The 23,092-nt window shown below is 41.3% G+C and overlaps 2 protein-coding genes across 2 annotated transcripts; both read left to right on the top strand.

Annotated features, from left to right (window-relative positions):
- Positions 1-8,542: 8,542 nt before the first annotated feature.
- On the top strand, positions 8,543-11,122 carry LOC308093212 (DNA topoisomerase 3-beta-1-like; the record flags this gene model as incomplete). The annotated part of the gene is made up of 1 exon (XM_080439468.1): positions 8,543-11,122. The coding sequence occupies one exon, from the start codon at positions 8,543-8,545 to the stop codon at positions 11,120-11,122; it is 2,580 nt and encodes an 859-aa protein (XP_080295594.1).
- Positions 11,123-15,539: 4,417 nt separating this feature from the next.
- LOC308093940 (uncharacterized protein) lies at positions 15,540-21,240 on the top strand (the record flags this gene model as incomplete). Its single annotated transcript, XM_080440347.1, has 3 exons — positions 15,540-15,746; positions 17,482-17,664; positions 20,240-21,240. The coding sequence occupies exons 1-3, from the start codon at positions 15,587-15,589 to the stop codon at positions 21,238-21,240; spliced, it is 1,344 nt and encodes a 447-aa protein (XP_080296473.1). The 5' UTR covers positions 15,540-15,586.
- Between the last annotated feature and the right edge of the window lie 1,852 nt (positions 21,241-23,092).

The raw sequence follows: 23,092 nt of genomic DNA, 5'->3' as shown, positions 1-23,092 counted from the left end.
CTTTGGGTCATCCTAAGACATCCTAGAAGGGGAGCCCAAAAAAATCTGAAACAGGAAGTGAGTTATTGACCAAATTGAAAATGGCCGCCTAGTGTTGTCGATTGACTCAAAAGACAACTAAAGAATCTCCAAAAAGTATAAAATGTGTCACACATGTCCCTTGGGTCATCCTAAGACATCCTAGAAGGGGTGCCCAAAAAAGTCTTCAACAGGAAGTGAGTTATTGACTAAATTGAAAATGGCCGCCTACAGTGTTGGCGATTGACTCAAAAAGCCTATAGAATCTCCAAAAAGTATACAATTTGGCACATATGTCCCTTGGGTCATCCTAACACATCCTAGAAGGGGTGCCAAAAATAATCTGAAACAGGAAGTGAGTTATTGACTAAATTGAAAATGGCCGCCTACAGTGTTGAAAGATGATGCAAGATACCTACAGAATCTCATAAAAGCATGAAATGTGGTACAAATGTCCCTTGGGTGATCTGAACGCATCCTACAAGGGGTGCCCAAAAAGGTTTTAAACAGGAAGTGACCGCCTAAAAGCAGTTGACACAAAAGAAAACATAAGGGGACGTCATAAAAGTGTATAATTTGGTACGTACATTGAGTGCTTCTTAATATATCCTAGAAGGGGTTATTTATTTGTTTGCTTGTTTATTAAACTTTTTAGGAAGGGACCATGTTGAAGAAATTCTAAATGGCTGTTTAAACAGTTGACCATGGCAGTCTGCATATTATGCAGACTCAATACGACAGGTTATGCAGTGCATAATTTGCCGTATTTTGTAGTCTACCTTCTGTTTTCATTTCTACATCACTTATTTATTTTACTTTCTGCATATTTTTTTTATTGTACTCTTTGAATCTTCTTTATTTATCTAACTCTCTGCATATTCTCATTTATTTTACTCTGCATCTTATCTTACTCTGCATATTCTTATTTTACTCTCTGCATCTTATTTATTTTGCACTCTACATCTTCTTGCTTGTTTTACACTCTATCTTCTCATGTATTTTCTTCTTGATCATTACTGTTTTTTTGTGATTAGTGTTTAGTAACTACATGTATTCATGTGTGCCATTTCGCAATTACCAGCACATTGGCATAGCCTAATGCTCTGCAAGGTAACCCAGCATCCCGGCATCTACACTTTCTCGAACAGAAGGGCTCAGCTTTGCAGCCACACTTGAGTTCTCTACAAACTTAAGCAGCCTCTGGCAAGAGTGTCCATAAAGGTGTCCACGAATCAGCGACTTTAATTTATTTGTCAGGAGATGGTAGAGATTGCATAGCTTTCAGGCTTCTGGACCAAATGCTAGATTGGCTGCTCGATTTGAATATTGTAGCAGTGCAGCCCGTGTGGGAGGAGTGTTTTCCATTGAGAGACTATTCAAACTTTTTTTGGCACCCCTTAGGATGCATTCAGATCACCCAAGGGACATTTGTACCAAATTTCATGCTTTTATGAGATTATTTTTTATGAGTGTCTTTTGCATCATCTGTCAAGACTGTACACAGCCATTTTCAATTTAGTCAATAACTCACTTCCTGTTTCAGATAATTTCAGGCACCCCTTCTAGGATGTCTTAGGATGACCCAAGGGACATGTATGCCATTATGATATTCTTTAGTTGTCTTTTGAGTCAATCGACAACACTGTAGGCGGTCATTTTCAATTTTGTCAATGACTCACTTCCTGTTTAAGATTTTTTTGGGCACCCCTTCTGGGATGTCTTGGGATGACCCAAGGGACATGTATGCCAAATTGTATGCTTTTATGAGATTCTTTAGTTGTCTTTTGAGTCAATAGATAACACTGTAGGCGGCCATTTTCAATTTTGTCAATAACTCAGTTCCTGCTTAAGATTTCTTTGGGCACCCCTTCTAGGATGTCTTAGGATGACCAAAAAGACATGTGTGCCAAATTGTATGCTTTTATGAGATTCTTTAGTTGTCTTTTGAGTCAATCGACAACACTAGGCGGCCATTTTCAATTTAGTCAATAACTCACTTCCTGTTTCAGATTCCTTTGGGCACCCCTTCTAGGATGTCTTAGGATGACCCAAGGGACATATGTGCCAAATTTTATGCTTTTTGGAGATTCTTTTGGTGTCTTTTGAGTCAACGGTCAACAGTTTAGGTGGCCATTTTGAATTTTGTCCATAAGTCACTTCCTGTTTAAGATTTTTTTGGGCACCCCTTCTAGGATGTTTTAGGATGACCCAAGGGACATCTGTATCAAATTTCATGCTTTTATCCGCCGCGTAACGATTTGGCCATTTTTTGTGCTTAGTACCCCCTACTATGCATAACTTGCCGTATTTTGTAGTCTACCTTCTGTTTTCATTTCTACATCACTTATTTATTTTACTTTCTGCATATTTTTTTTATTGTACTCTTTGAATCTTCTTTATTTATCTAACTCTCTGCATATTCTCATTTATTTTACTCTGCATCTTATCTTACTCTGCATATTCTTATTTTACTCTCTGCATCTTATTTATTTTGCACTCTACATCTTCTTGCTTGTTTTACACTCTATCTTCTCATGTATTTTCTTCTTGATCATTACTGTTTTTTTGTGATTAGTGTTTAGTAACTACATGTATTCATGTGTGCCATTTCGCAATTACCAGCACATTGGCATAGCCTAATGCTCTGCAAGGTAACCCAGCATCCCGGCATCTACACTTTCTCGAACAGAAGGGCTCAGCTTTGCAGCCACACTTGAGTTCTCTACAAACTTAAGCAGCCTCTGGCAAGAGTGTCCATAAAGGTGTCCACGAATCAGCGACTTTAATTTATTTGTCAGGAGATGGTAGAGATTGCATAGCTTTCAGGCTTCTGGACCAAATGCTAGATTGGCTGCTCGATTTGAATATTGTAGCAGTGCAGCCCGTGTGGGAGGAGTGTTTTCCATTGAGAGACTATTCAAACTTTTTTTGGCACCCCTTAGGATGCATTCAGATCACCCAAGGGACATTTGTACCAAATTTCATGCTTTTATGAGATTATTTTTTATGAGTGTCTTTTGCATCATCTGTCAAGACTGTACACAGCCATTTTCAATTTAGTCAATAACTCACTTCCTGTTTCAGATAATTTCAGGCACCCCTTCTAGGATGTCTTAGGATGACCCAAGGGACATGTATGCCATTATGATATTCTTTAGTTGTCTTTTGAGTCAATCGACAACACTGTAGGCGGTCATTTTCAATTTTGTCAATGACTCACTTCCTGTTTAAGATTTTTTTGGGCACCCCTTCTGGGATGTCTTGGGATGACCCAAGGGACATGTATGCCAAATTGTATGCTTTTATGAGATTCTTTAGTTGTCTTTTGAGTCATTAGATAACACTGTAGGCGGCCATTTTCAATTTTGTCAATAACTCAGTTCCTGCTTAAGATTTCTTTGGGCACCCCTTCTAGGATGTCTTAGGATGACCAAAAAGACATGTGTGCCAAATTGTATGCTTTTATGAGATTCTTTAGTTGTCTTTTGAGTCAATCGACAACACTAGGCGGCCATTTTCAATTTAGTCAATAACTCACTTCCTGTTTCAGATTCCTTTGGGCACCCCTTCTAGGATGTCTTAGGATGACCCAAGGGACATATGTGCCAAATTTTATGCTTTTTGGAGATTCTTTTGGTGTCTTTTGAGTCAACGGTCAACAGTTTAGGTGGCCATTTTGAATTTTGTCCATAAGTCACTTCCTGTTTAAGATTTTTTTGGGCACCCCTTCTAGGATGTTTTAGGATGACCCAAGGGACATCTGTATCAAATTTCATGCTTTTATCCGCCGCGTAACGATTTGGCCATTTTTTGTGCTTAGTACCCCCTACTAAGACAGACAGACAGGTCCGTGTGGGTCGGTCTACTCCACATATATTTTTTTGGGGGGGGTCCCCAGATGACAGTATGAGTGACAAATTAAGGACTTTTAAGACCTTTTTAATACTTAAAAAAAAAGAAGAAATGAAAAAAGACCATTACTACATTACTACAACAAACTATACTATAAAAACTGGTCAAACATTGGCCAAATAATATAAGAAAAATACTAAACTCATACTCATACCTACGTCGCACCGCCGATCCGACTGATATGGAGATATATGCCCTGTGCAAGGGCATGCTGCTATGCCCATATATGGAGATCTCTGTATATGTCAGTCATTGTCCCTTTTATACACTCAATGATGATGGCCATGCTTGATGTTTATTAGTCCAGACATCAAGCAGGCGGTCTTAATGGACATTATTCACGCCCACAAAGTGTATAAATCCACATGACCACAAAATATCCAATAAAGGAGTACCTGTCTACCTTTTTCCTATGGTTTCTATGCACTCATTATTTGACCCGGCAACATCATAACGGATGATCGATAAGTAACGGGTGACGTCACTATAGTCAAAAGAAAAAGAGAAACATGCAGACATGCAAGCACACTGTATCTATAGAGCGTCGCAGTTCCCGCCCACTTCCTGTTTTTTTTTGGTGCCGGAAGAAAAAACTCAATGCATTTTTCCATTGACATTTCCAATTATATTTATATCTATTAATTTAAGCCTCGAATCAAGCCATCACGAGATGACATGAATCATGACCATAAAACGTTTTTTTCTGTGATTTTTTTTTATTTTATATTTAATTATATGATATACTATATTTAATAAATACCCTTTGTTTTGCCGTTTTCAACAAAAAAAAATCACAGAATCAAACGTTTATGGTCATGATTCATGTCATGTCATGATGGCTTGATTTGAGGCTTAAATTAATAGATATAAATATTTTTGGAAATGTCAATGGAAAAATGCATTGAGTTTTTTCTTCCGGCACCAAAAAAAACAGGAAGTGGGCGGGAACTGCGACGCTCTATAGTACTGGTCTCTGTCTGTCTGTCTGTCTGTCTGTCTGTCTGTCTGTGCCCCTATTATACCCATATATGTAGATGTGCTGTCTGTCTGCCTGTTTCCGGCCTATGCCCATATATGGAGATCTCTGTATCTGTCTGTCCATTCCCCTTTTATGCCGACTCAACCATGTTGTCTGTGCCTCTCAACCAGGTTGCTCAATGCCATTTAACCTTTTGAACGGGTGGGCGGTGCCAGGCGTGACGTCACCACATTGTTTGACCCTCGAATCTGGAAGCACTTTTCCTGTTTCAATATTTTTATGAGACAAAAAGGTAGACAATACACCACGAGCATGCCAAGACATAGGGCACAGCATAACCCAACATAACAATACAATAAAGACATAAGAACAAAAGAAAAAGACACATCATAAAAGACTTTCACACCAAATAGGCCTACAGTATATGATAATCATCACAATATTGCTGCCAACAATCTCTCCCATATAGAGCTCAGCCATTTGTATCCATCCTCTGCCTCCCAATTAATATGGCAACTAACTGACATCCTCCGTCACCCCGATACACAAGACATTTAGCCACTCATTCCCAATATATGGCGCTAGTGGCAGACATGCTTCTACAAATTCGGACAAGGTACCCTGTAGAATTTATGAGAATCTCTCCAATGCCATTAAGCTTAACACTTTTTCAAACCATAGTAGGACACTTAGAGGACTGTCATCAATCCATTTATTAAGGATTATCAACCGAGCAGCATAGAGCAAAGCTCTTACTAGATGTTGATTTCCTTTTGTTAATGTGATATCTTCCCCTAGAACTAAGTAAAGTGGATTTAAGGGTATTTTAATTCCAATCAGTTTAAGAATAACATTTTGGATGGATACCCAGAAGGGTCTGATTTGTGGTCCAAGTCCAAATCATAGACTATGGGTACCTTGTTCACTTGTACACCTAGGACATAGGAGAGAGCATAGAGGTTCATATCTACACGTTTGTGGATTCCCCTACCAGCTACAGCAACATAAAAACAGCATTCATTGCCATTCCCAAACCACAATTTGGAAAATCTGACCACCTGGCAATCTTGTTAAGGCCCACATACATCTCTAAGCTAAAAGCAAACCCAGTCACAGTTAAGACCACTAGGATGTGGACTGACAGTGCACTGGCAGGCCTACAGGGCTGCCTTGAGGCCACAGACATGAACGTTTTTAAAGAGGCCACGGACAATATTCATGATAACACAGAGACTGTTAGTGGTTATGTTGAATGGTGCACTTCCATCTGCATCCCCTCCCGTACCATTCAAGTCTTCCCTAACCAAAAGTCCTGGTTCAATGCGGAAGCACGCATGAAAATCAGGAACCGGTGTGTAGCTTTTAACACAAGCACAATGAATGATTTCAGACCAGTGGCACTGACTTCAGTGGCAATGAAGTGCATGGAAAAGCTGGTTCTTCTGTCCATGAACTCCTGTTATTCCTGACTCATTGGACCCCTTACAGTTTGCCTACCGCAAAAATAGATCTGTGGATGATGCGGTGGCACTGGCGCTTCATTCTACATTGGAACATTTGGAGAAAAGCAAAACATATGCACTTATGCTCTTTCTGGATTACAGCTCGGCTTTCAACACAATTCGGCCTATATGAGGCTAACTGTGAAACTGGCAAACCTTGGAGTACCTACACCCACCTGAAACTGGATATTGGACTTACAAACAAAGGAAGTCATTCTGAATTTTAAGAGGGGACCTCCCACACTTCGACCCCTCACCATCAAGAGGACAGAGGTGGAGCAGGCAGACAGCTTTAAGTTTCTTGGCCTTCATGTGTCAAAAAACTGAGCTGGACTGAAAACACTGTTGCTACAGTGAAAAAAGCCCAGCAGCGGCGGTACTTCATTAGGATGCTGAAGAAGGCCGGAACTCAGGCCCCGGCCCCTCAGTCTGGCCTACAGAGGACTCATTGAAAGTATCATCACCAGCGGTATCACAGTGTGGTTTGGAAACACTACCCAAGCTGAGAGGAAGTCGCTCCAACGAGTCATCAAAACTGCAGAGAGGATTATTGTATCAGATCTCCCTGCCATGGACACAATCTATACACAGCGCTGTAGGAGGAGAGCACAGAGCATCCTTAATGATCTACATCATCCGGCTCACCCTCTGTTCATGTGAAGGGACACAGGACACAACCTGAGACACCACAGGCCAGAGAGCATCCCCACCCACACGACATACTTTTTTAACAGTTTTTTTCCTGCCACTGTGCGCTTAGTAGCCGATCACATTAAGGATGGTAGTCTATATGCCATATGAACTGAATCAGAGCAGATTAACTAAATCATGATAGATCATGATAAGATGAATTGCACTATTATTTGCACTGTTTTTTAGACTGTGACATGCTTATTTATAATATTTAATATTTGCCTTTTAGGGAATGTGGTAGGATATATGTAGGATTGTAGGATGTACTGTATGTTTTCTCTGTCTTGTCTGTACATTCTGCCTTTTAAAATGCTGACCCTGGGAGCTGGGCTCCAAAATTTGGGGGGACATGCAGCTTGTGTATTATTTTATATTGGGTTTCATAAGACTTGTTAGAGCACGTTATTTTCTTTGCGTTGTGTACCTCCTCATCTATTTGTAGTTGAAAACGATTTTCCCAGAATAAAATGTACTGTTATTAGTTGATGCTTTTTCCACCTGGAATAGACTCTCATAAAGAAAGCTGACCATTTTTGGGGGGAGAGTTGATGCCTTTATTAGGATAGATTCTACATGGTTTGGGCACGTGCTCAAACCAGTCCTATATTCTGAGACTGAAATAATGTATCTCCTGAATTGCAAATAACGAAACAAATTGAGATTGTTGTAAGTGTAATGATTTTTGCACACCATCTTTATACAATTCTTGGATAGTCAAAATACCTACATCTTTCCACAACCCAAAACCTACATCTAGACATGATTGTGCAAAATCTGGGTTTTTTGCTATCGGTGCCAAGCATTAACTATGATTTGTTATTCCAAAATGTTTACGCACCCGATCCCATGTTTTCAGTGTTTTTAACAATAAGATTGTCTTTTAGCCCAGGAAGTACATCAACATTGTTTACAAATATCAAATCAGAAATAGAAACAGGATCACAACCATAAGCCTCCAAGTCTAAGGTAGAATTTGAATCATTTTTTATCCAGTCTACTATATATCTTACTTGGGACGCCATATGATAGTATAAGACATTTGGTAATGCTAAACCCAGTTTTAGGATGGGCTGTAGTTTCTGGAGTTAAAATCTGGCAAGTTTTTTCTGCCATATAAATTTAGAAAATGGCCGTTTTAGTGTTGTTGTCTGTGTCACGGTTCCACCCCTGTGAGCTTGTGATGTCAGAGTGTGACATCATCAGTGACATCACCAGAACCTGTGAGCTTATTTAACTGTTCCCTCACCAGTTCTCAGAATCGGTTTGTTAACCATCTTTCTGGTGGGGGTAACGATATTCTTTTACATTTCCCAGTGGCTCCTTATTCTCCTGTTCTGAGGTCCCGTTACTTGTTCTTTGGATTCTTCAGTAAAGACTCCCATTGTCTTCTTTTGGATCCTTCCAACTACCCTTGTGTTATGTTGCTTCATTGTTGACCATGAGGACGGTTCTGATGGTGGCGGAGAAGCCGTCTTTGGCTCACTCCATTGCCAAGATCCTCTCCAAAGGAACCTGTTCAAGTCGCAAAGGGCTCAACGGAGCATGCTCCGTGCACGACTACACCAGCACCTTCCAAGGCCAAACGGTGCGCTTCAAGATGACTTCTGTTTGTGGGCACGTGATGAGCTTGGACTTCATTGGGAAGTACAATAACTGGGACAAGGTGGACCCAGCTGAGCTCTTCAGTAAAGCCCCCACAGAGAAGAAGGAAGCCAATCCCAAACTCAATATGGTTAAGTTCCTCCAGGTTGAAGCTAAAGGATGTGACTGTGTGGTTTTGTGGTTGGACTGTGACAAAGAGGGAGAGAACATATGTTTTGAGGTCTTAGATGCCATCCAGCCGGTCATGAACAAGGTCTATGGCAGCAAGCAAACCGTGTACCGTGCCAAGTTCAGCTCCATCACTGACACAGATATCTGGAATGCCATGAATCGTCTGGGAGAGCCCAACCGCAACGAGGCTCTGTCGGTGGACGCCCGCCAGGAACTTGACTTGCGAATCGGCTGTGCATTCACTCGGTTCCAGACCAGGTATTTCCAGGGTAAATACGGTAACCTGGACTCTTCCTTAATCTCATTCGGACCCTGCCAGACCCCGACGCTTGGCTTCTGTGTGGAGCGCCATGACAAGATCCAATCCTTCAAGCCAGAGACCTACTGGGTCCTGCAGGCAAAAGTGTTCAAAGGGAAGGAAAGCCCTCTTACACTGGACTGGGACAGGATGAGAGTCTTCGACAGAGAAGTGGCTCAGATGTTTGTCAACCTGGCCAAGGCCTCCAGAGAGGCCCAGGTGGAGTCGGTGAGTAAGAAGGAGAAGGCAAAGCAGCGACCACAGGCCTTGAACACGGTGGAGATGCTACGTGTGGCAAGCTCTGCCCTCGGCATGGGTCCTCAGCATACCATGCAGATAGCAGAACACCTATACACCCAGGGCTACATCAGCTATCCCCGTACGGAGACCACCCACTACCCAGAAAACTTTGATCTGAAGGGGACCCTCGGACAGCAGGCCACCAATCCCCTGTGGGGACAGGAGGTGAGGTCTCTGCTCTCTGACGGACTGAACCGACCCAGGAAGGGGGCGGATGCTGGGGATCATCCTCCCATCACCCCCATGAGAGCCGCTTCAGAGGGAGAGCTGGGAAGTGACGGCTGGCAGCTGTATGACTACATCACGCGCCACTTCATTGCCACCGTTAGCCAGGACTGCAAGTACCTGCAGACGGTCATCGACTTCAGTATCGGGACTGAGGGCTTTTCCTGCACCGGCAAAACCCTCATATCCCCAGGGTTCACGGTGGTGATGCCGCGGCAGGGGATTCCCCCGGAGGAGGCTTTGCCGGCATGCGAGCGCGGCAAGGTCTTCACCGTGGACGAGATCAAACTGGTGGAGAAGCAGACCAGCCCCCCCGACTACCTAACGGAGGCGGAGCTCATCACGCTGATGGAGAAGCATGGGATCGGTACGGATGCCAGCATCTCTGTCCACATCAACAACATCTGCCAGAGGAACTATGTGACGGTGGAGAGCGGGCGCAAGCTCAAACCCACCAACCTGGGCATCGTGCTGGTCCATGGCTATTACAAGACAGACGCGGAGCTTGTGCTGCCTACCATCCGCAGTGCGGTGGAAAAGCAGCTGAACCTCATAGCAATGGGCAAGGCCAACTACCAGCAGGTCCTTCAACACACGCTGGACATCTTCAAGAGGAAGTTCCACTACTTTGTCGACTCCGTCAGCAGCATGGACGAGCTTATGGAAGTGTCCTTCTCCCCCATTGCTGCCTCCGGCAAGCCCATGTCCCGCTGCGGAAAGTGCCGTCGCTTCATGAAGTACATCCAGGCCAAGCCCAGCCGGCTGCACTGCTCCCACTGTGACGAGACGTACAGTCTGCCGCAGAATGGAGCCATCAAGCTGTACAAGGAGCTGCGCTGTCCGCTGGATGACTTTGAACTGCTGCTGTGGACGTCTGGTGCCCGGGGAAAGAGTTACCCGCTCTGTCCTTACTGCTTCAGCAACAGCCCCTTCCAGGACATGAAGAAAGGCATGGGATGTAACGAGTGCACCCACCCATCCTGTCAGCATTCCCTCATCTCTCTGGGGATCGGTCAGTGTATTGAGTGCGACAGCGGCGTCCTGGTGCTCGACACCACCTCTGGCCCCAAATGGAAGATGGCCTGTAATAAATGCAACGTAGTCGTGCACTTCTTCGAACGTGCGTACAGGGTACAGGTGGCGCGGGAGAGCTGTGATTCCTGCGATGCGTCCCTGTTGGCGGTGGACTTCAACAAGAACCACAACCCGCTGCCGGGCAGCGAGACGCAGCACACAGGCTGCGTGTTCTGCGACCCGGTCTTCCAGGACCTGGTGGAGCTCAAGCACGCCACCATGAGGCACCCCATGCACCGGGGAGGAGGGTCCAGGCGGGGCGGCCACGGCAGGGGCCGAGGAGGACGCCGGGGCAACCCCAAAACGCCAAGGGACAGAATGGCCGCCCTGGCAGCTTACTTTGTCTAACATATCTGCTTTGTTGTTCAACATGAGTGTGTGTTTTCCAGTCTTAATGCACTATGTCATCAATTCTCAACCTGTGGGCCAGGGACCACTAGTGGGCCATGAGGATATTACAAGTGGGCCCCCAAATAATTGGCAAAACAGATTTTACAATAATATAAAACATTAAAAAAAAAATGTAAAAAAAATACTAATAAGACATAGGAACTTTAAAAGTATTTTGATCCAAGCTGGAACACAATCAATTGATCATTAAAACAGCATGGTGTAATAATGCACGTGGTCCACCCAAGTGACCACTCAACTGTTAAAAGGATCCCTGGCTAATAAGCCAAATATGCCTTAATACATTATAATTGTCCTCTATAACTAAAATGTACAATTAAAAACACCTTAAATATTTTATTTATTTGCGATGGTATTGACCCATCGCAAGTTGATGATGTAATTTGCCCATGTGTGGTCTAGTCCTATGGAATTTATGGAATGCATGTGAAAATAAAAAACAACTTAATACTTCCTACGGTATGTGATGTGGTTAATAATATGATATTTCAAATAAATGTTTTTTGCACTATTGAGTGGAAGATGAACCCATTCTAAAATAAATTTAAGTAAGCCGTTAAATATATATTTTAGTTATAGAGGCCAATTATAATGTACTATGGCATATTTGGCTTATCAGCCAGGGATCTTTTTAAGTGGTCAGATGGGTTTAATCGTGTTTAAGTAGATGGAAATTTGTATATAAATGCGGGTGGGACAACTTAAAAGTACAAAAGTATTGGTATCAAAATGTACTTAAAGTAACAAAAGTAAAAGTACTAAAATGTTTGAAAATAGCAGATCTACAAGCTCACAACGCGTTGCGGGTCTTCGGGGTCTTCGATGTTTTTCAGGCCAGGGGACGCCTTAGCTGAGAGAGAGATGAAGCAAAGATCTCCACTACGTATTGTATAAAATTGTGTTGCAGATTAAACTTTTGCATAGAGTTCATAGACAGATTCAAACCATTGTTGCACAGCTCTATGATCAGGGCTGTGTAGCATGTTGGATTCATGTTAATGTGTAGCCTATTATATTTTCTGACATTTAACCACTTAAACTCTCAATACTTAGAAAACTTGACTCTTGGCTCTGTACTGTATGTATGAATGAATTAATGGAATTTTATGAATTAAATGAATTTTAGTCTCATGCCACCTCGTGGCCCATTCCTCATGGGATTATATGAAACCTTTTCAAACATAACAATATTCAAAAGTAAATGATTTGATACAAACAATGGTTTGCATCAAATTGTTGATCATACAACATAGATACCTACAGAACAAATAAAAACAAACATTATATCCACTACTGGCTGTACAAGGCAGTTTTCTCAGGTCTCAGGCTTTCTCCAATTATTTTGTCAGTTTCACTTTTTTTTCTTTTTTCTCCAAATAAACAGTTAATACATTGTGAGTCATTGATATCCAACATATTAGCATAGCTAATATTATCAATTAAAAAGGACAATACAAAACAAAATTATATTAATGGTACCACCCACCCATAAAACAAACAAGCAAATTCTCCTACAGCACGGTCACCAAGGTATGGAATAGTCTAACCCCATCCCTCAAAAAATGCAGTTCGCTGGGCTCATTTATACAGCCCTAAAAACTCATCTTTCTGGAGGCCATAAGAGGAGGTAGTACCAGTTTCCCGGTAGACAGACGACCCCCCTCCCCTTTGTTTGTATATATTTTTAATTTTTCATGCCTCTTGTTTTTGTTGTACATAGTGGTATTTTTTCTCTGTATTTTATGTTGATTTGAACTGTTTGGTTGCTACTATATATGTCTATGAAATTAATTCAAGGACCCCAATGGAAACAAGTCCGCAAGGACTTTTTCAATCAATTCAATCAATCAATTTTCTAGTTCACTGAGATCACACATTTGGTACTGTAGATTCGATCTTATTCATCCAACCCGAAATAATGACCTGTTTAAATATAAAGTGGCAGTAGTCCTCTAGTAGTCTGAGCACAGAGTGATCTTTTCTTTGGCGGATATTATAAAACACAAGTTCTATTGTAATATTAAATCACATTTAATTTCTCGATATGTACGTCATTTTGGTTTACTCTTCTGCCCAAGTAGCCTACATTTGATCTTATCAAAGAGCATCTCCTTTAGTGTAACAATATTAACTTTTCCTAATCTGAAGAATACATCTTCAACTCAATACGTCATGCATGTCCTCCATCCAAGGTCCATTCTGTTGTTTGTCCCAGTTAAATACTTTCTCCGTAACTGTGTTAGTATTATCATTCATGTTGACTAATCAGACCTTCCACCGGACCTCAGCGAAACATGATCTTCAGCGAAAATAGCCGATCTAAGCTCACAATGCATTGCACAGCGAAGCCGAATATCAATAGAGATGCAAGGGTTCAATATAAAAATAAATATCTGATTTGGCAGCCCCCCTGTAGTGACTCTGAGGACCCCCTGTTGAAGGCCCATGCTGTAGATTAGAACATGGGAGGCCACGCCCCCAGGGGTCTAGGCCGTAGACCCCGGGGGCCGGGGCCACAAGACACACAGTCTGAGTCACCAGTGGTGTAAAGTAACTAAGTACATTTACTCAAATACTGTACTTAAGTACAATTTTGAGGTACTTTGACTTTACTGGAGTATTTCCAATTGTCTATACTTTTACTTCTACTCCACTACATCTCAGAGGCAAATATTGTACTTTTACTCCACTACAATTATTTGAAAACTTTATTTACTACTTAGCAGATAGCAAATATATTACATTATAAAACATACATTAACCACTTTAGCCCTATTTTATACCTAGGGTATTTGAAAATAGCCGATCTACATGCGACGCGTTGTGAGCTTGTAGATCTGCTATTTTCAAACATTTTAGTACTTTTACTTTTGGTACTTTAAGTACATTTTTATACCAATACTTTTGTACTTTTACTCGAGTAAATTTTGAATTCCGGACTTTTACTTGTAACAGAGTACTTCTACATTGCAGTATTGATACTTTTACTTAAGTAAAACATTTAAAGGGATACTTCACTCTCGGGCCGGGGACACATTTAAAAAAAATATTAAAAATAAATGAAAAAAGTTATGGAAAATTCATGGCCCCCTCACACATTAGTAGGACACTGCGTGTCGTGAGGGGGCCATGAATTTTCCATAACTTTTTTCATTTATTTTTAATATTTTTTTTAAATGTGTCCCCGGCCCGAGAGTGAAGTATCCCTTTAAGTAGCCTACTTTTTCCACCACTGACATAAGACATGAGACACACACGGAGGAAGAGCAGGAGAGAGCGCCCTGATGAAAGCTAATTCTATTTTTAACACAACACTGCTCTCTGCTGGTCAAATTGGGAACTACTTCAAACTGCACTACAGTTAAAGATGAATTAGGATACAATTTTTTTTTACATTATTTTTTTTTGTTGAAAAATCGTGGAAGAAATCTTTGAATATATGTATATTTTTAGTGAACATTTGTAACTCAAATCTTTGCTTCTGGGGATTCTTTTGTTGCATAGCAGGAGAACGAGTTCAACCCCTTGTTTGTGCCAAATCTGGGTTGGACATGATCAGTGGAGCTACCTTTGTTGTTGTGATTGTGGACTTCATTTACGTTTTTGAAGTACTTTGACAACCCTGAGCCATCCCACCCTAGCAAAATGAGCAGGGGTTAATCATAGTCGACATTGAGAGCAGCGACAAACATCATTAACCACGTATAAACCCCAGCATCCATACTCGGCGAAAAAACCTTCACAGAAAAATATATAATGTAGAGCAAAAACAGAAAATACACTAACATAGAGCCCTGAGGGAGCTGTACACACATTCACCAGCAGGTAGAGGTAAACCTCAAATTACCACCAGCAGGATCAGTCTATGACCAGTGTTGCCATGTTTGCTTATTATAAGCGACTTTGAGCTTGTTTATGTGTAAAGTTGTGAATCGTGGTAGTTGTTGCTTATTTTTGGGCTTGTTTCCTAATGTTGTGGACATTTTCATGTCAAGGAAAGAAAAATCGCCAGGGACCCCCCATCATAGACATACAAGATTTGCGTTAAAGGAGACTCTGCCGGTCATCAAATTATTGGCTCAGGAATAAACATACATTCAAGGCTTCATGGGGTGTGTAATTGATTGAAAAAAGATTCCACTTTTCTTTTTTAAATAGCCGATGTTATATGATGTGATGAGTCGCTTCTCTTTGGGCTTGTTTTCAAAGACCTGGCTGCTTGTTTCTCTCGCAAAATCTGGCAACGCTGTCGGTGACCTAACCCGGATGTTTTTATTTATTCATTGCAGATTTTCGTGGTGCTGATCGTAGTGATATAAATATTATAACTCTTGTGTGCTGCCCATGGTTAGCTAACGTTAGCTTTAAATTCGTTTTCGCATTATACTTAGTTGTGTTAATATGACGTTGCTACAAACACTGAAGTCCTTGATCAAGCAGCGACTCTCTGTAGCTGCTGAAGAGATATTCGTGGTGGTGGAGAGAATCCTAACGGAGTATGATGAGGACCAGGCGTTCTGCTCCAAACGACACGTTGAAAACCAACTACTACACATAGCAGGTTGGTACAATCACTGCACTGTAGCTTCAGTTCTAGGCTAGCCTTAGATCAAGACTATCGTAGATGTATTCATTCGAGTCTTGACTTTTACTTTCGTATCTACGAGAGTCTTAGTGACCCCCCCCCCCCCCCCCAGTTTGCCCTGGAATGTCACCAGTAATGCCCGTATTTCATGTACCAATGCTAAATATGCGAATATAAGGTGCTTACCCGCTTGCACCAAATGTTAACCCGGTCTCCGGAGTAGTTGTGCAATGTAATAATCCATATTTTTCAACAAAGAAGTGTTTTAATCCCGTCTGTGGCCGATTTTGAAAGTTCCCAATGGGCGGTAGTGACGGGGCGCATCCGGCGAAAGCCGGAATGACACTGTAATGGAAGTAAACGAGGGGGGGGTGAATGGCGTTTGGCCAAGGACGGGATTAAAACACTTCTTTATTGAAAAAATGGACCAATACATTGCACAAATACTCCGGACATCTAGTTAACATTTGTGACAAGCGGGTAAGCACCTTATAATTTGCAATTGTACATTTTTGGAGAGATACGGGCTTTACTGGTGACATTCCAGGGCAAACGGGGGTGGGGGGGGGGGGGGGGGGGCACGAAGACTCTCGTAGATATAAAAATGTCAAAATCGATAAAATACATCTAAGAGAGTCTTGATCTAAGGCTACTTCAGTCCCTACACTGTAGCTTCAAGTAATTTTAGTGTGTGTGTGTGTGTGTGTGTGTGTGTGTGTGTGTGTGTGGCGAGTGAATATCTTCACAATACCAACATTTTTCAAAAATATTTCATGAATGAAAGAAAAAAGAAAAAAAATCTAGTTTCCATAAATAATAATAATACAAAAACATTCAAGAAGTGTTCTATCTACAAGCTCAACGCGGCACAAAGCGACAGGTTGTGAGCTTGTACACGTAGATCTGCTATTTTCACTAGTTTGGGTTCATTTCTGCTTTGGGTCTTGAGCTAAAAAGTTTGGGAACCACTGCTATAGGCTTTGTGGACATGTGGCACTATGTGTGAACCCTAGCATCCCTTTTATGGGCCGAACATTAGCTGAAATGAGCCGATCTACAATCTCACAACACATTATGTTGTGACGCATTGTGAGCTTGTGTGAATGTTTCCGGTCATACAGTCTGGGACTCGGAACCTCTGATAATGATTAAAATATAAACCGGATGTGATGCCTCCACCCTGTCTCGCGTCTGGCTACGCGAGACTAATCTTTGTGGGACTCAGGTCAATGCAGTGGTTTAAGTGGTCAAACACACATTAAATCATTGAATAGGACCTACAAATATTATTCAGTATATATCAGCTATTTGCTGCAATACAGTATATCAGACGCATGCTAAACTAATTACCAGGCTATGTCACTGTCATGTTGTCAGCAAACCTGACCACTTTAGTTGGGGCTATGCATTGCCACACAGTCATGGGTGTACAGGGATTAGAGAAGGGGGCTCGGGAATATAAGTATCAGTATTGATAAGCAGTATTGGTATCGATTACAATTCTAACAAATAACCATCCCTATATAGTATATCCTTATTTAGTCATTTGACTTTTCTTTTTATGTCTAAGAGTTATTATACTGTGGAAATGTAAAAACACTAGCGCCTATCATTACAAAACAAATCTATAAGTAGAACAATCAATCGTATGCAGTCAGAAAGCACATTCAGTTTATCTCTGCTGATGTTGTCTCCTCTCTCCTCCTGCTAGATCTACCTCTCCTGGACGTTTCCACTGAACGTGAGGAGAGCAGCCCCAGTCGGGTCCAGGAGGAACCAGAGCCTCCACAGATTGAAGAGGGACAGGAGGAGCTACTTCAAAGTCCAGAGGAGGCTGATGATGGATCAACGTTGACATTACCACATAGGAGGGCGAGAAGCAACACTCTCTCAGGTGAACAACTAAAGAATGGTGCATTTATATTGCACCTTTATCCAAAGCGTCTGTCTGTCTGTCTGTCAGCATGACCCAGCAAGCTTTGTTGTGCTAGGTCGAGGGTTTCCAAACTTTTCAGGCCGCGACCCCCCAAAATAATCATAATTATGCTAGGTGAAGTGTACCAGAGCATGGAAGATAGACAGGGAACCTCTCTCTTCTCTCATTTATTTGTTTTTTGAAACACAAAAGAGAAACTCAGCTTCCAAAGCACTTGCCGAACAGCAGGGCGTCTAGTTCAGGGCTTGGTTGTAGAATGGTAGATGCTGTAAGTGGCGTTAGGCAGATCATGACCCATGTGCAGTTCTTAGTCACTGTAATTGCGGTCGCTGCCCAGCCTCCTATCCCCGGCTGCAAGAATAAACGTAATTCAGCTCTTTCATAATGGTGTCCAGGAGGTCTCTCACAGTGGCACCATTTGGCGAGACAGACACATTAAATCCTACCGCTCCCCCTGCCCTTTCTATAACCGGATTAAGGACCGGCGTTGTGGTGTTGTACTCCAGATGGCACTTTCAGGGTGGCTAAACTTAGCCTGGTGGGGTGTGGAAGGTGTGGTGTCAGCAGCCTTCTATTAGCTTGGATTCCCCATCGATGATGTCACTGGTAGGCAGGTTTCTGAAGTGCCCACAGCCCTCCTCTGATACACAGAGTAGAAACAATTGTACCATATTATCATGAGCATTAGTGAGGACCAATTATTTGAAGATGGTTGAAAATGGGTGAAGATGTCCTTTAAGGTCATGGATCCACCACAATGCTCTCTTTAATTTGATTGAGATTGTCAATGTTAGCCCCTTTGTCTCTGCATTTCTGTGTCCATACAGTATATCTAATGTGAAGACATTGGGATGTGCATCTTTCAAATGTTGAACTACTGGATTTGTTTTTCTTAATTTCTTATTGTACATAATACGTATGTGTTCTGCAACATGCGTTGTCATTGTCCATGGTGTCTTCCTAACATAAGCCTGTTTCCAATTAGTGGGTGATAAAAAAAAGGTCCATATTAGTGGGGAAAAGGTAAATTTTGTTGTAAAATGACATTGGCTGTAGTTGATATGCTATTCTACTCGCTTCTATCGAGCATGCTACAGCCTATGACAGGGTTCCCCAATAGGCGGCCCGCGGGCCATTTGCGACCCGCGAGAGGCAACTGTCCGGCCCGCGACGACTCCTGTCATAAAAATAAATAAATCAATAATATCTGATATAATATTTTTAATAATATCTGTATCACTGTTCAAGCAGACTAACAAACACATCTGTAAGTAAACTGTTGATTCTGGACTTATTTTGATTTTCAGTATGTACAGCTGGCTGCTGTTAATCTGTATTACTTTTCAAGCAGACTTATTTTGTTTCCAGAGTGCATTTTTTCCTTGTGTGACCCAGATTTAAGAATCCCAGGCCTAAAATAACACAGTGTCAAATTAGCTCGATTAGGCACAATGGCCCTCGGCATTTTACCCGAGACAAGTAATTGGGGAACCCTGGCCTATGATATTTTCTTCTCATAGAAAATAATTGGCACTCAAGCAGCTCGGACAATTAAAGCTTTTTTTTATGCTTTTAGGTGCTGGTACAAATCCATTTTGTACCAGCACCATAACACATTCCCTGCCATTGACGGAGATCTCCGTCATTTCAAATCCACCTGTTCACCGCCATTGATTGAGATCTCCGTCATTTAAAACATAATAATAATAATTGAAAATATGTATATATATTTTTCCCCCCATTTCTTTTTCTCACACAGAACCAGGAGATAACGTGATCCAAAGATTTACTGCGCCATTGACTTTTAAAGTATTTGGAAAATCACCTGTATCTTGGCTCCTGTGTTTTACTATGTATTTTTGGCGAGACATGCTATTTTCAACGGCGTATAACAAGCGAACGGGAGGTTGCAATGACATTTTTTTTCTTTTTTTCACGGAAGCACAGTGAAACCCTCCGTGATTAGCAACCATCAGGGGATCGATCATACTGGAGATAAATACTCTGTGACTTAAAAAGGTTAGAAAAATCGCAGCCAGAAATAAGTCTGTCAGTGAATGCGTTAATAAAACAGCCTTTAATTGTCCGAGCTGCTCTAGTGTCAATTCTCTTCTACAACTGCTGTTTTCCTGCTCCTGTGACGCACCGGGATTGCCTTGTTTGGCTGAGGCGTGGCAGTAGACTCCCTTTCTTCGCATGTTATTCTTATAATGTGATTTGTCACAATAATCCCCATGCAAACTTCAACCAAAACGAGCATGTCACTAATACACATCTGTATGGGGTGGGGGCTACCAAGAGTGAGTGAAAAGATGGCAGCCAGGAGAATAAGGCTGGCTAGTCACTGCCACACACACCGGGAGCTCCCTGCCGGCAAGCTAGTGCTAAGGCGAACCAACACATGGGCATTAATCATGAGGGCATCCCACACTTTACCCCAGCTATCCCAGCTATAAAACAGACATGATGCGTAAAACAATTTAATGTTAAAACATTTAGCTAATGATTTTCTCTCATTTTATCGTTTGCCTAGACTACTTGCAGCTCCCTGTGTGTAAAGAGGAGGTTTCCCCGGAACAACAGGAGAGGAGCCCCAATCTGGTCCAGGAGGAACCGGAGCCTCCACAGATTAAAGAGGAACAGGAGGAGCTACTTCAGAGACCAGAGGAGGCTGTTGGGTCGACGTTGACATTAATACTAATGAAAAGAGAAGAAGATGATGACAACATCAGAGAGACAGATCCTGTAGCCTGCACCTCAACTGAACACACGAGAACACAAACTGATGTAGAGGACTGTGGAACATCACTACCAACTAGTGATGTCCAGCTTCTCCTTTCACACTGTTCTGAATTTGACACTGATAGTGATGAGTGGGAGGAGACCAGGGAATATCAGTCAGCTTTAATCACACTGAAATCACACAAGACACAAAAGGCGGAAGGACAAAGATTGCCTTTGAGCCAGGACCTGAAATCATCAGAACAAGCTTACTCCATGAGGAGTCACACAGTGCAGAAGCACTTCACTTGTATAGTTTGTGGCAAAACCTTTAATCGTAAGGGAAATCTGAAAACACACATGATTATCCATACCGGGGAAAAGCTGTTGTGTTGTATAGTTTGCGGCAAAGCCTGCGTTCATAATTCGCAGCTGGAGAAACACATGAGGACTCACACAGGAGAAAGACCCTTTAGTTGTGTTATTTGTGGCAAAAGCTTTAATCGCAAAGAATATCTGAAGACACACATGCGGATTCACACAGGGGAAAAGCCCTTTTGTTGTACAGTTTGTTGCAAAAGTTTTAACCGTAAGGAAAATCTCATCGCACACATGAGGACTCATACTGGGGAAAAGCCTGTTAGTTGCACAGTTTGTAGCAGAGGCTTTGGTAATAATTCGCAGCTGGAAAAACACATGAGGACGCATACTGGGGAAAAACCCTTTAGTTGTATAGTTTGTGAACAAAGATTTGGCCGGAATGATAGTCTGAGAAGACACATGAGGATTCATATAGGGGATGAAACATTTTAGTATCACAAGTTTTACTCAGGATATCACACAGACAAATGTATGCACATTCATTTTAATCCAGGATAACAAAGACAAGTCGTAGATACTAAAGCAGAGGAACCACATAATCTGAAAATATCAGCATTATGTAACTACATACATTTAACATTAATATTTTCTTTGTTGATTATCATTTGTTTCTGCATGAAAACTGTTTTTTTTTGTTTAAGTCAGTGTAGGTTTGAACACATTCACCACTGTCAGATGCTTAATTGTATTGCTTTTCATCTGTCATCACCTGCAACTCATAGGTTACTGGTAGAATAATATATCTCTGCTGTTAGGAGGTTTTGTTCATCATTGATGTATCCCTGATGTATCCCTGCCTCTCCATCGACTGGTGCTAATGGTTGATTTGTTTTTTATTTGCACTTAATTTTTGTTTGCTACATCTGCTTACTTTGCATTGTTTGCTCTTTGTTGTGTGTTTTTACCTGTACAGCACTTTGTTTGATTCTGTCATGTGAAATGTGCTATATAAATAAACCTTGATTGATTGATTGATTGATTGATTGATAAGAACAGCTGAATGGACTTCCATGCTCACAATGAGGTTGGAGGTCAAAAGGGGTGGAGCCTGGAGTCAGCTAAACCAGCTAACTCCACCCCCCTTTGGTGAACTTGCTGGTTTAGCAAAACGTTTGAGGATCTAATGGAGTTAGCTGGTTTTGTCAGAAGCGCTTTTTAATACTTTTAATTGGTTCAATAATTTTTTAATCAACACACAGACGTAAAGCTGGTTCCTGCCGGACAGCAACGATATCAACATCTGTCCAGCGTTCAGTAAATATGTATCATTAAAGTGAAAAATATATATTATAGAACCACACAATTATACCCTGTAATTATTTTATGAACAATTAGCAGGCTGTAATCTAAAGCATTTATTTATTTATAGGAGTTCCTATTATGCCTCTAGAGCGAGCTTTGAAAAGTGTTAAAAAATGTATCACTTGGTTAAGAGGATTTTGGTACTGGAGATTACAAATTTAAAGAAAGCTGTTGCCTAATATAATGATAGTAATAATAATGATAGTAATAATGATAGCATTTAGTTGAATACAAGTATGCCATAACTTTTAGTTAGAAACAATGTCTTGTGAGTTGTGACTGAGGAAGTTATGTGGATAATGTTTTGTAAAACTCATGGATTAAAGTAATCATGGATGGATATGATATGGGGGAAAAGGTGTTATAATGCGTTATAACCACATTTATAATGTAAACTTATACATTTGTATTATAACATGTGTTTTAAATAACTTTAACAAGGTTTATGAAGTATTATAACATAATATAATGTATGTGCTGGTCATACTGCATTATAGACTCAGTGGAACAGCACATTATAACTTTTATAGTGTGGCTCTATAATGCATTTTAATCACATTTATAGTGCATTATAATGCATCATAATGCACTTATAATGCTTCATAACACTTGTTATAAATGTTTACAATTATGTATAACAACTTATAACAAAGACACTATAACTAGGTTAAGGTAGTTACAATTAGCTTTTCCACTGAAAACGAATCTTACAGCGAATAGAATGAAGCAGACCTTGGCAGAAATCTGTCTAACTCAGAGGGAGGTTACTCCCGATGCGTAGTAGACCAAGTGTTACATCATTAACCATACAAAATAAGTAGCATCGTACTTATAAATTAAAATCATAGATTAAAACCATACTCCATATTATACCCGGTCATGCTGGTGCACACTCTACTAGCCCGTGCCATTCTGTCAAAAATCCACTGTTGCAGAAAAAAATGATTGGCTTCTGCCAATCAACCTGCATTCAATGACAACC

Source organism: Gymnoscopelus braueri, assembly GCF_963280865.1.
Source record: "Gymnoscopelus braueri genome assembly, chromosome: 10".
NCBI lineage: Eukaryota > Metazoa > Chordata > Actinopteri > Myctophiformes > Myctophidae > Gymnoscopelus > Gymnoscopelus braueri.
This window is presented reverse-complemented; position numbering and strand designations above follow the sequence as displayed.